This window comes from Herpailurus yagouaroundi, unplaced genomic scaffold, assembly GCF_014898765.1.
Source record: "Herpailurus yagouaroundi ecotype Mexico unplaced genomic scaffold, PumYag 186, whole genome shotgun sequence".
In the NCBI taxonomy this organism is placed as follows: Eukaryota; Metazoa; Chordata; class Mammalia; order Carnivora; family Felidae; genus Herpailurus; species Herpailurus yagouaroundi.
The window spans coordinates 11020957-11033833 of NW_024412417.1; the positions used below are offsets into that span (position 1 = coordinate 11020957).

Here is a 12877-nt window from a genome sequence, read left to right on the forward strand (position 1 = left end):
CATAGTAATGTTATGAGTGAAAATTGATGAATTGGCAGTATCTAGTAAATTGAAAATAAACATAGCCTGTAACCCCCAAATTGCACTTTTGGATAAAACTGTGGTCTTAACAAAAGATCCTAAGGACCCTGAAGAGTTGTGTATAAGCCTGTTCTTGCAGTATTCATTGCAGTAGTACAAGACTGGAGACAACCTGAATGACTGTCTCTAAGGAAGTGGATAAATAAAACACAACATATTCACACAATATGATAATTTATTAGTAGAAATTATACAATAGGTCTTAATATGGATGTCTCAAAATTGTATTTAATGCAAAAACCAAATTTCAAAGGAAATATGCAATATGAAAGCATTAATGTATATTTCCCCAAAACTACCCAAATAAATAAATAAATAAATAAATAAGTAAATAAGTAAGTAAATGGTGTATACATATGAGTGGGTGTGAATAGGGATAGGTGTAAAACATTTCAAGGTTTATATGAGGATCATAATAGTGGTTGATTCTGGGAGGAATGGGTAGTTGGTTCACAATTGGAGGGTATTTTAGCTTTACCTGCAATATTTTGCTCGTCTCTAAAAAACAAGGAAATATAAAAATTTTAACAGACAGTAATTATTGGATATAATGGAATGTGTGTGTTATCTTATTCTTTATAATTTCCTGGGTGGTTTTTTTTTTTTACATTTATTAAATTAATATGGAGAATTTTACAGGAACAACAACAGAAGACTTTAGGTATTTTCGGATCATGGAATATTGATGCTGCAAGGGTAGGATAAATCTGGGGCTGGGATACAACTAATATTTGAGGAAATATCCAGTACCAAAAGGTAGAAGAATATTAGTAGAACATTGGGAGTTTGCTAAAAATAGTTTATTTTGATATTTTGAAATATTAAAATATTAAAGAAATATTAAAATATTTCTTGCCTGACATATGGTGCGTACATTAGCAATCATTCAGGAAATATTTATGGAGGGTCTTTTGGATATCATTGTAGATATTTGGAATACAGTTGCATAGAGGACATATCAGAGTCTTGCTGTCTTGTTAGAAAGGGTTTTTCTTAGGGCTTTTAATGTCTCTTTGCCTATGTGAAAATGACCCAGTTTGAGTCACCCAAAAGAATGATTTTTTTGTTTGTTGTTGGATATTACCAATATTATGGCTTTCATGAATCTCATCTTTCAGCTATTTTAGCTTGAATTAAATATCACCCTATGCTTAACATAATTTTTCTCTAATATATTAATTTGAATCTGAACATGGGTGTAATTTTTTGGAATACTTAGTCATATTCCAGGTGTATAAATGATGGCCAAGATATTCAAGGGATTATGGAATCAGTAAATACTACCACCTAAAAGGAACTCCCATATTTTATAGTTGAGTAATTTTAAATGCATCAAAACTTAAGGGTATGTTGAACTTTTCTCATCTTGGTCTTAAGATACTATTTCCTAATTAGGTTTGTACAAATATTGTCAGTTTTACTAAATAATATGAAAGCAGCTACTGTACATTGTAATGTTTCCCACAATATATTTATCTTTCCATTTTCTCATTTTCACCTTTCTTGTCCTTTTACTTAGCTTAAGTAGCAACTGTTAAAATAATTTGCCTTTTCCCTATATTTCATAACTTGATTGATTGTAATATATAGATAATGTACTTGTGTTCTGATTGGAATATTTACTCACATTCAGAGTAATATTAAATAAGTAATATAGGTTGGGTGAGACATAAAGTTGGATCTTTTAAAAGTATGATTGTTGTGCTGTTGAGAGTAACACTAGACTGCACTGCAGCTTGACCAGCCCCTCCAGATTTACCGTCTGATGCAGCTGTATTACAGTTATCATCTGTTGTTTCCCAAGCTGCAATTTCCTTCTCAATTTGTGGCTAAAACCCAACATTGGATGATTGTTTTCCACCCAGTCCAACATTGATCTTTGATCCTGCAGCAAACTTAAAAAATACCTTTTTTTTCTTTTTTGCCAAAAATCTGACAAGATTGTATTGGGCGTCATCAGCAGTAACATCAGACTTTATTTCACTGAATAAAGATGAAACAGCTGCTTTATTGTCCAATTCAGCACTCATGCATTCAATATAGGATCATAATGTTTTCCAGCTTTCTCTAGCTACAGATACTTTTCTGTGTTTTCTAAATATGCTGTGGGTATCACTTTGTCAGATAAAACGTAGAAATTTTCAGCAATTCTTTATTAGGTTGAACTGTAACATATAATTAATCACTTTATAGATATCCTAAAAATATTTGATGAGGGTAACCTTTTTCCCCTACTAATTGTAATTCTCAAAGTTATAGTTTTGATTTGCCTTTGACATATTATCTTTATGCTTTTTACCGAAATTTATTTTAGCTTCCATTTATTTCCAAGCTATCTTATTTTTTCACATAGAATTGTAATTTTACATTGAAATTGTTAAGTGTCCCTGTGTGATTTTGTGTGTATAAGAGAGACAGATATGAAGAGAGAGGGAGGAACTGAGGGAGGGACACATTGATTGATTTAAAATAGCAAAGCTTCAACACCATTTATGAAAGACTTTACTCAGTGTTACCATGTTTAACCTTCACTGCTTCAGAAATAGCAAATAATTTCAGTGTGTTTTTTTGCCTCTCTCCAGCAGCCTGTGGTAGCTGTTCCTCTTGTTGTGCCAATTAGCAGAAGGAAAGAGGATGAGGTGTCAGTTGGAAGTGCACCCCTGGCAAAGCAACAGTCTTATCAGGCCTCTGAATATGCCAGCAGCCCTATAAAAACAAAAACAATAACAGGTATGTGTCACAAATTCTAAAAGGTCTGTGATTTTACCCTATCTCTGAGCTAATAAGATATCAAGTTATCTGGGCCACAGTTTCATGAATTCTGGACATGAGACTCCTAGAATGGAGACAAAAGACTATTATCTTACAGTATTAGCAGTAACTAGAGTATTACCTTTTTCTTGTGTCACTGTCCTAAGTCTAATTACCACAGGGTGGCACCAAGAAGTTCAGAGGATACCTATATTCAATGGATTATGTTACAGAAGAGGAACCCTCAATTTAGGGAACCTGCATCTTTTATAATGGGTAGAAAGCATGTCTGCCATTTTCTCTAGAGGGAGACACTATTTGTATCTTGCAAGGGTGTAAGCAAACTTGCCCTTTGCTCAAAAGGACAGTATCTCTGCCTTTTGAGGCTGAATGCTATGCAAATATCCTTGAAAGGACATTTGGGAACAAAGGCACTCACTGTTTCCACTTTCAAGACATTCAAAAACACTAGAGACCAATAGAGAATTGTCTCCTGATAGTATGTTCTTTCTTAAAGTGAATTCTTGCAAAACACAATATATCTCAATTTTCTACCTCTCCCTTCTTTCATTTTCTCAGCTAGATCATCTATGCAAATACAGAACATAAATATTCTTCCATAAGACAATTGTAGATTTCCATTTGTGTAACAAAACACTTTATCATTGCATTTATAATTTATATTAAATTACATGACACAGACTATATATGAACTATGATCATAGATTGTTTATGTATCTTCCTTCTTGAATGCCCACCATTTTTACTTCTCTGGAAACCTTGGTGATAGTGCTGTCTTGAGAATGCTGTGTGGTAACCATTTTCTTTGCTTAGAATTAAGTTTCAAAAGTTTCTGTTCTATTTTTAATTAGAGTACACTGTTCCTGTTTGAGTTTTAATTTAAAAAATGTTTTATGAGGGGTCCCTGGGTGGCTCAGTTGATTATTTTTGATTTCAGCTGAGATCATGATCTCATGATTCGTGAGATCGAGCCCTGTGTTTGGCTCTTTGATGGTAGGATGGAGCCTATGGGATTCTTTCTTTCCCTCTCTCTCTGCCCGTCCTCCGCTTGTGTGTGTGTGCTTTCTTGAAAAAAGTGCTATGATCCTTTGTATCCACTTCTAAATGAAGTTACCACTGTTTCACTTATTATTTATATTGCATCATAAACTGTAATGAATTCGGTAAATGAATTCATAGCCTTTTACACATCTTCTTTTTACTCTTACTATCTTAACCTTTAAATTATATAGTTCAGTTAGTGTTAAGTATATTCACATCATTATGAAATGCACATTTTAATTTTTCAGCTGGATTTTACAGTGGAGAAATGTGAGAGTTAACTTATTATGCCTGAATTCTTGTTAAAATGAGTTTTTATTTTTGTAGTTTCAGCCTAAGTTAGTCTTGGTCTTAAGTTCATTCCCAACGCTTATGTAGTATTTTTCGCACATGAAGGCCAACAAAGCTTGGTGATCCTGCACTGGGCTTGATTTCACGTTGTGATTATTCAACAGGAAGCAGACATCTTCCCCCTCCAGTCTCAATTAACCAGTATTAAATAGTTGGCTACAGGGAGAACATATGTTTGATGGTTGGAAATGTGTTGACAGCAGAACAATACTATTTCAGTGCTATAGGCACATAGGGCAGGCCAAGCCATGATAAAAGTATGTCTCACATGAAGACAATATATTATCACAAAAATCTAAATAATATTCTAGAGAATCTATTTTGAAAACTAGGAACCCCCTAAAAGGTATGACACGTGTTTATCCTATGTTTTGGAAATGTTATGAAAATTAATTTGGAACTGTTGATGACAATGTCTGTAAGGGAGACGAAAAATTGAAAAAGCAGGATGCTCCATAAGTGATAGCTTTTAAAAAAATACTAGCTATTTTTATCTTACATGTTTATATATTACTTCTCCAGTTCAAAGTACTATAAGTGCACTGTTAAAATAATAGAAGGTCTTTTAATTTGACTTCTTGAATACCACCAAGATAATAATACATTAAGAGATCTGTTAATTAATGATGTAAATTTTAGTAGATCATGCCACAATTTATAAGTATGGACCTTTAGCTTCTGACCATGATGGTATAACAGGGACTAGATTTATATTTCTGCTATAAATAAGAAACTTTTCTAAATACGTGGGAGAAAAAAAAAAGGTTTCTACACATTAGAGAATATGTAGTACAGAACTGTGATTCATCGTAAAAGAGAAACAAAACAGTCAAGCCCTAGAATTGCCCTGGCTTTCTTGCTAACGGCATGCTCCAGACCATAGAGCAGGGTGCAATATATTAAGCTGAGCTCAGCTGTCTTGCTGAATTGAAGTTTAGGGAGGTAGAGTGACTGAAGCATTAGGAGGTGGAGATGACTGCAAATCATGGAATACAATTCTAGAGAAAGAGAAAGTAGTGTTCTCATTGAATATTTGCTAAATAAATAGTAAAACATGCATGCTTGGGATGAGACTCTACACATTTGGGTGAAAGATGACCAAGGAACTGTGGTCTGAATGATTCCCAGAGCTCACACAGGGCTAGAAGGCATTCAGGTCCTACTGTCCATAAAATGCAATCCCACTGATTATTCAGGACATTCAATAGGGATTCCAGAAAAGCCATGCCTCCATAGTGTTCATAGTGGGCATAAAGTATCAAAAATATGAAGGCTACCCTCGACTCACTTTAAACAGTTTTTAAAAGGCTCTGAAGCAACAAAAACAGTGAATAAGTGCTGGCAAAATGAAGCCAAACACTATTATGAGGAATATAAGAAGATCCAGACATGTAACAAGTTAAAATCACAGTGTAACATATTCAATCAAAAGCCAAAGGAGATGCAAAGAAGTAGGAAACTTTGACCAGAAAAAGAAGCCAAAATAAATAAAGAGATGGCATAGATGATGGAATTAGTAGGTATATTAAATACTTGTACATTCAAACACATATTGTAACTATGTTAAAGTATTTAAGGAGAGATGAGTACATTTTGTAGGGAAATGGAAGATATAATAAAGAATCAAGCCCAGGTCTAGAGTTGAAAAATATATGTGAATGGAGAAACTGGGTAGAATTAGCAGTAGAGTATACATTACTGAAAAAGAAATCAACCTTGAAGACATAGCAATAGAAACTTGCCAAAATGAAGCCAAATGAAGAGCATAAAATGGAAAAAAAAGTGTTCAGAACTTTAGTTGATGGGGGATGATAATTTGGATAGAGTAGGTCTCACTGAAAGTTTGACCACATACTTGAAGCAGGTAAAGGTAAAGGAGGGAGCCATGCATGTGTCTTTAGAAAAAATCATACAGGATTGTATATGTATCTTGGAATAAATTATCCAATCTAACCCCTTCACTTTATAATTATGGAGATTGATTAATAAAGAGGTCAGGCAACTTATCCAAGGTTAAAAATGGTTTAGTGAGATTTTTTCCAGATTATGTATTTAATTCCCACGGGGGGGGGGGGGGGCGGGGGTAACTGTCAGTTTTCTATAGTTAAGAGTCTATTTCTTAGGGGGTTTTTTGCTCATTTATTTTGTTTTCTAGATTTCACATATGAGTGAAATCATATGGTATATGTCTTTCTCTGACTGATTTATTTTGCCTAGCATTACACTCCATACCTCCATCCATGTCACTGCAAATGGCAAGATTTCATTCTTTTTGATGGCTGAGTAATATTCCTCTGTGTGTGTGTGTGTGTGTGTGTGTGTGTGTGTGTGTGTGTATGTGTGTGTGTGTATACACACATATATACACATACCTCATCTTTATTCATCAGTGGATGGAATAGGTGATGGGGATTAAGGAGAGGACTTGCTGTGATAAGCACCTGGTGTTTCATGGAAGTACTGAATCACTATATTATCATCTGAAACAAATATTACACTCTATGTTAACTGGAATTTAAATAAAAACTTAAAATAAATCTCAATATGAATATTTGTATTGCTTCTTGATTTATAGAGGAAGAATAATAGGTTAAACTATTTAATCCTTTTTGAAAACTCTTTCTAAATTTGATCACTGTTTTACTCTGTGCTTCACATTCCAGTTGGGAAATTTTTTTTCAGTGCTGTGTGAGGTGCTTTGATGAAGCTATTTAGCAGATTATGGAAAATAACACTTGAAAAGTATGTAGCACCCTGGTGACTTTCAGTAGCTAGCATATTTTTTCAGTGTAATAATGAACCTGTAGGAAATTCACACACACTCTCTCTGTCTTTCTCTCTCTTTCTCTCTCTTTCTCTCTCTCTCTCTCTCTCTCACACACACACACACACACACACACACACACACACACACACACAAATTTCCAGATTATCGTAGTCATTCTGTGAATATTAGTTGCCTTCTTTCATTTCTTAGAGGCAAAAGAAGCCCTAAAAATCAGGTCTGTGCAAATTTAGTCATCTACCCTTTTACCTCTAATACGCAATATATACCTGGCTAACTTCAGGGCATTCTTTTTGTCAAGAGATTACTCTAAATTTTCAGCCCAGTCCCATAGGATGAAAATAGTGAAGAATTTTACATCCGAGCTACCGATAAGGATATGATGGGAAACACCTATACCTCTGTGATGAGCATGGAAGATTCTGCCACTCTTTAATTGGGTGTTAATTCAGTGTTAAGTTCCTGGATGACACTCAGAAGTGAAGTGCTACTGCTGACATATTTTTTCTTTCTTAATACATATTTTTAAGTATATCTCACAACCATTGATGTGTTTCAAAAAATAAAAAATTTATGATGTTTCAGATGTTTACATTTTTTGTCAGGAATATGGAAATTTAATCTTATTTAGTTCTCAAAGAGAATTAAATATGAAAATTGTGAAATTTTAAAAACACTTTGTGTATATTACAAATCAAGAAAAACTGCAGAATTTTTTTGAGAATGTTTGACAAGGAACTTAGGTTATCAGGTAAAATATCCCTAATTACATTTTTTCTGACCTCATTTCAAAATACAGTATGTTTATTTAATTGCTTTTTAAAGTTTATTTATTTATTTTGAGAGAGAGAGAACAGGGGAGGGGCAGAGAGAGAGAGAGGGAGAGAGAGAGAATCCCAAGCAGGCTCCACAGTGTCGGCACAGAGCCTGACACAGGGCTCGAACCCATGAACTATGAGATCATGACCTGAGCAGAAACCAAGAGCTGGTTGCTTAACTGACTGAACCACCCAAGTGCCCCTGAAAATATAGTATTTTTAAACTAAGCAAGGGTTAAACAATGTAGTTATAATAATTAAGGTTGAGTTACTTTTGGCTGAAAATATCAGAAAACTCTCGGTAACAGTAGTTTAAACAAGATTGAGTTTTGTCTGTCATGTGAAAGCTTAATGGTAGACATCGCAAGGTGTTAAGGCTCTCCAGGGTCAGGTACATTTTTATTCCATTACGGGTGGCCTTTGTTACCAGACTTGACTAACTGTCCACAATGGATGCTTCAACAGTGTATCGTATCTGTATTTTAGTGAGCAGAAATGAGAAACAATAAGTTGCCTTACCTCTTTGAAAAGTATACAGATGTTCTACACTTCAATTTTGCTACTATACTCTTGGCCAGAAACTACTCGTGTGATCATATCTAGAACTGTATAGGGTCTCAGGAGTGTAGTCTGTATTTTTAAAGGCCCATATGCATGACCAAAACACTGGGCTCTAACTAAGAAAAAAAGAGAATAGATACTGCAGGTTATTTAGCAGCCTCTGCCACAGAACTTAAAATGGAATACCATAAGCTGGAGCTTTGGGAGAAAGTAGAAAATATTTTACTTTAAATGAGAGTATCAGAAGACAGTGTCAGTGAAAGTGTTGTCATGTCTGAGATGTTGCTTAGATTTTTCACAGTGAGTGATAGAGGCTTATGAGTCATTGACATATGGATCATACACAATCAAAACCACAGAGTGTATCATCTCCCGGGGAAAGCATACACAGAAAAATGAGGAAGAAAGCCCCAAATTAAATTCTGAGCAACTATTTCTTTAAAGATTAAGGATAATGAGCCAATAGAGAGATTGAGAAGCATTATTCTGAGAAGTAGGCAGTAATGGTGTATGCATATGCATGTATACCTGTGTACATATGACATATATATGACATAACTGAACAGCACTTCAGGATGAGGGTGGGCAACTGCCTGGTACGCAGTAGACTCGTTAAGAACAAAGAGGCAGAAAAATTTTACTTGGCTTGAGGAGCTTCACTTATTTGGAAATGGATGGGATTTGAAACAGCCACGGTGTACCCCACTCTGTCAAGAAATTTGAGTATACAGACACTGTTATGTCTTGGGTTGTGGTCTCCTGGTTCGTGGGTTTGGGCCCCACATCCAGCTCACAGCTGTCAGCAAAGTCACCTTTGCATCCTTGATCCCCTCTTTCTCTGCCCCTCCCCTGCTTGTGCTTACTCTTTCTCTGTCTCTCAAAAAATATATAAAATTTTTTAAAAAAATTTTTAAAAAAAGAGTTAAAAAATTTTTTTTTAAATCATTTTGTCCACAGGCAATGTAACTTGTAGGATGGCTTTAAGTGGTGAGATTTCCAAGTTTTGCTAGTAAGAATTGCTCCTGAAGGCACTGATGTATTTTGGATTCTAATTTTAAGAATTGTGCATTGTAAATAAACACAATATAGTTATTCATCTAAAAGTGTTTAAGTCATCCTTAATTTGATTAAACTTGAATGTTCAGTAGGTATGTTCCTAGTTATAGGGTGAAGTTAGTATTAATGTATGCAAAATAAATTTTTTGTGGACTTATGTATATTAGAAGTTGCTCACTTTAATCATGTAGTTTAGCATAAAATTCCATTCCTTTGTGATTAATTAGGTATTTAATTTCATTGGAAAATATTAAAGCATTGGAAAACATTGCATATTATACAATTGATTTTATTCTCTCAGGGATAAAATGTGGTTTAAAGTATATTTTCCCCTTTTGGAATAGAATAAGGTTTAGAATAAAATGAAGTATATCTAATGAAGTACTTCAAAAAAAACAAAATTGGAAAAACCATCCAGAAAGTAATCAGAGAACTTAAGGAAAAATACATTTACTAAACTGCCTTTTTCCATTTGTATTTTGAAGAACCATTATTTTTTATTTCTAAATCTAGAATTTATGAGGTAAAGCATTAACGGTCTGTAGAACTTGACATAAAATTGAGTATTTGAATTATATGTTTATTTCTAAGCTTATCTTCCTAAAGAATTTCAACAGATGCCATATTATAATGTTATATCAGCCATAATAGTCTAGATGGTTGTAGCTATGGAGTATTTTTAACATTTTGTTTTTTTAATGTTTCATAACATATCTATGCATCATTTGATGGTCTTCTTTTATAGACATATCTGGTAATTACACTACTCACTTGGTACTACAACATACCTGAATTTCTTGCATTGCTAGTTTTGATATGAGGACTCCTCAAGTAAATCATCAGTTCATAAAAAAATGTAATTTATACTTTTTTAGTGTGTCTCTTGGTGTGTGTGGCAGAAAGTTTTATAGTTAGTGTTTGTTCATTAATTCCAAAAACGTGTTAAGTTTTTTAAGCATACTAGGTTTATTGATTTTTTAAAAAAATTATATTACAATTTATGTAGCATGCACATAATTCTTTCCCTCTTGGAACTTTGATTCTTGAAAAGTATATGTAATTATTATTCATATTTGTACCTTCTTGGCTTATTTTTAATTTCTCTAGGTCTTGTATAGCAGATGACTTATTTAGGTATGATTTCTTTTAATATGTCCAATTTTACTCTCATTTTTTACTTTGAAAGTAGAATATAAACTCTACTAAATTTTCTCAATGGAGATGACTTTAGAAGGTAACGTATTTTAATGCTGAGAAATTATTTTTTAATTTCTACATTCTATTGGAATTATTTTATTTAGACTACAAAGGAGAAAAAAACCCAGAAAAGCACTGTTTTTGGTTTCCATGAACACATCTGAAGCAGGCTCATGTTTTGTAAAAAGCATTACTAAACAGTAAGTGATTAAATTAAAACAAGTACAGAGAACACAGCCTGGTTGCAAATAGTTCATCTTTACTAGCCTTCACCTTTTTTTCTTAGTGCATTCCTATTTGGCAAAAATCTTTGGGCAAGCATCTGGAGTGTACCATTTATTGATATATACATTAAATATGTGTATCACTATACTAGTATACTATAAAACACGAAAGATAATTTCATTAACATTTAAATGTTTTTATTCTGATAGAGTTTTAATATATCAATAATATATCAATATATCAGTAATATTTCAGTGAGACTAATATTGTGCTTCACTTCTTAAAATAAAATTTAATACTGTGTTGTAAAAACTTAAGGTTTAGTTCCTAATTCAGCTTATTTTAATAGTTGATTTTAGTGGCTGACATCATTGAAACGCCACCTCACTGAGATACATTATATCCTAGAGGGAAAAGACCATCATTAGTGCACTGAGGACACTTATTTTTTCAGTCCTACCCATCTTGTCAAAGGCCTTTGTTGAAATAAGGGTGGTAGATTTCCATCTTCCTTATATCAGTAAGATAGTTTTCCAACTTAATGGGAAAGTGTTGCCTTTTTCTTTTAAATAAATTAGTGATATGTTTAATCCATAGGTTTAGATATGTCTGTTATATAGGAATCTTTTGAAAATGTGTATACAAATTATGAGGATTAGTTAAAGGTAGAGAACAAAATTTAGGAATCTGATGAACTTTGTGTATGTAGGTAATATGCCACAATTAATTTAAAGTCAATGAAAGATTGAAGGGCCCGTGCCAATTTCTTCTTGTTATTGAATGTCTAATTTTCCTCCAGTATATTTAGCATTTTGTTATCTGTAGCCTTCTGACATAGGGATGGACCTCAATGTAATCCTAATTTACTAAATATTAACAAACTATGTGTCTTTCTCATTTTTAGATAAAAGTAAATATGAACAGACATTCTCATATTTTTTCCCCAGAGCTCAATGGATGGTCTTACAGTTTTGCACACTACATTATTGGAGCTCACTGCTATATTAGGATGTTGTTACATGTAAGTTTAGGGTTATCTGAAGGAAGTTCCTTGTAAGGCTTAGGTGGGAGAGTGCCAAGGAGCCTAGTTAAACTGGGAAAAGTATTGACTAACATAGTTGAAGAAATCTTCTGGAGATGGAGATAAAATCAATAGCATCTCCAAATATGCAAGTTCAGGCAGTGTCATAGAGACAATGACCAGTGGATATGATAATGGAAGGAGTGAGAGCCAGTTAAGGAAGGCAGGCAGTAAGGTTGGATAGTTGTTGAAGAAGTAAGGTTGTGAAATGGGGAAGTAAGCTCCATGATATGCTTGGGCATTTTGGATGTAGGCTGTGTAATGATATTGTGAGGGCTGGGCAGGTACACCTATTAAGAATTGCTTGGTTTTCCTTTTAATAGATAGGTGACTCTTTTAATAGGGAAGAACACATTTTTAAATTAGGATTCTGGTTGCGAGAGACTGAAACTTTTAAAATTTATTTTAAATTTTAAAAAGCAGGAATATTTTGTTGATTCGCATAACCAAAATGGTAAGAAAAGCAAAGATCTTTCCTTTGGAGTGACTTCAAAACAGAGACTTCATACCATCAGGATTCTGCCTTTTTTGTTGGTTTAACTTTTTTTTTTTTTTTTTTTTTTAACTGAACATAGGTTTCTTGGCTTAGCAGTGTACATGGCTGTGGTTCCTGTGGACTCACATACTTAATTCTCTGTGATCAAAGAGAAAGATCTGGTCTAGTATCTGTTGAAAACCTACCTGAGGAGGATTTTGTTTGGCCTCTCATAGATCATGTGCATACATCTTAATCACTGTGGCCCGGGAGGTTAGGTACTATGATTGGCCCAGTCGCAGCCCAAGTTAGGTCATATATCCTTTTCTGTGTTTAGGAGCATGAGATGTTACACCAGAAGATGGAAGAGTAGCAGAAACATGGCTCCTGGGAATAATTTGTGAGACAGGCAGGCATTCTAGTTTATGTCCACT

The 12877-nt window shown here is 33.9% G+C and overlaps 1 protein-coding gene across 10 annotated transcripts in view; it reads left to right on the forward strand.

Moving 5' to 3' along the window:
* VPS13B (vacuolar protein sorting 13 homolog B) overlaps positions 1-12877 on the forward strand; it is a 795663-nt gene that overhangs the window by 325824 nt on the left and 456962 nt on the right. For 9 of the 10 annotated variants that reach the window (XR_005796430.1, XM_040494097.1, XM_040494098.1 and 6 more), the window contains one exon: positions 2664-2811. Coding sequence is in view for 9 of the 10 variants with exons in the window: in XM_040494097.1 (XP_040350031.1) it covers positions 2664-2811 (148 nt within the window). In the remaining variant the exon portion in view is untranslated. The remainder of the gene's footprint in view (positions 1-2663; positions 2812-12877) is intronic. The other variant, XM_040494093.1, reaches the window with a different exon arrangement.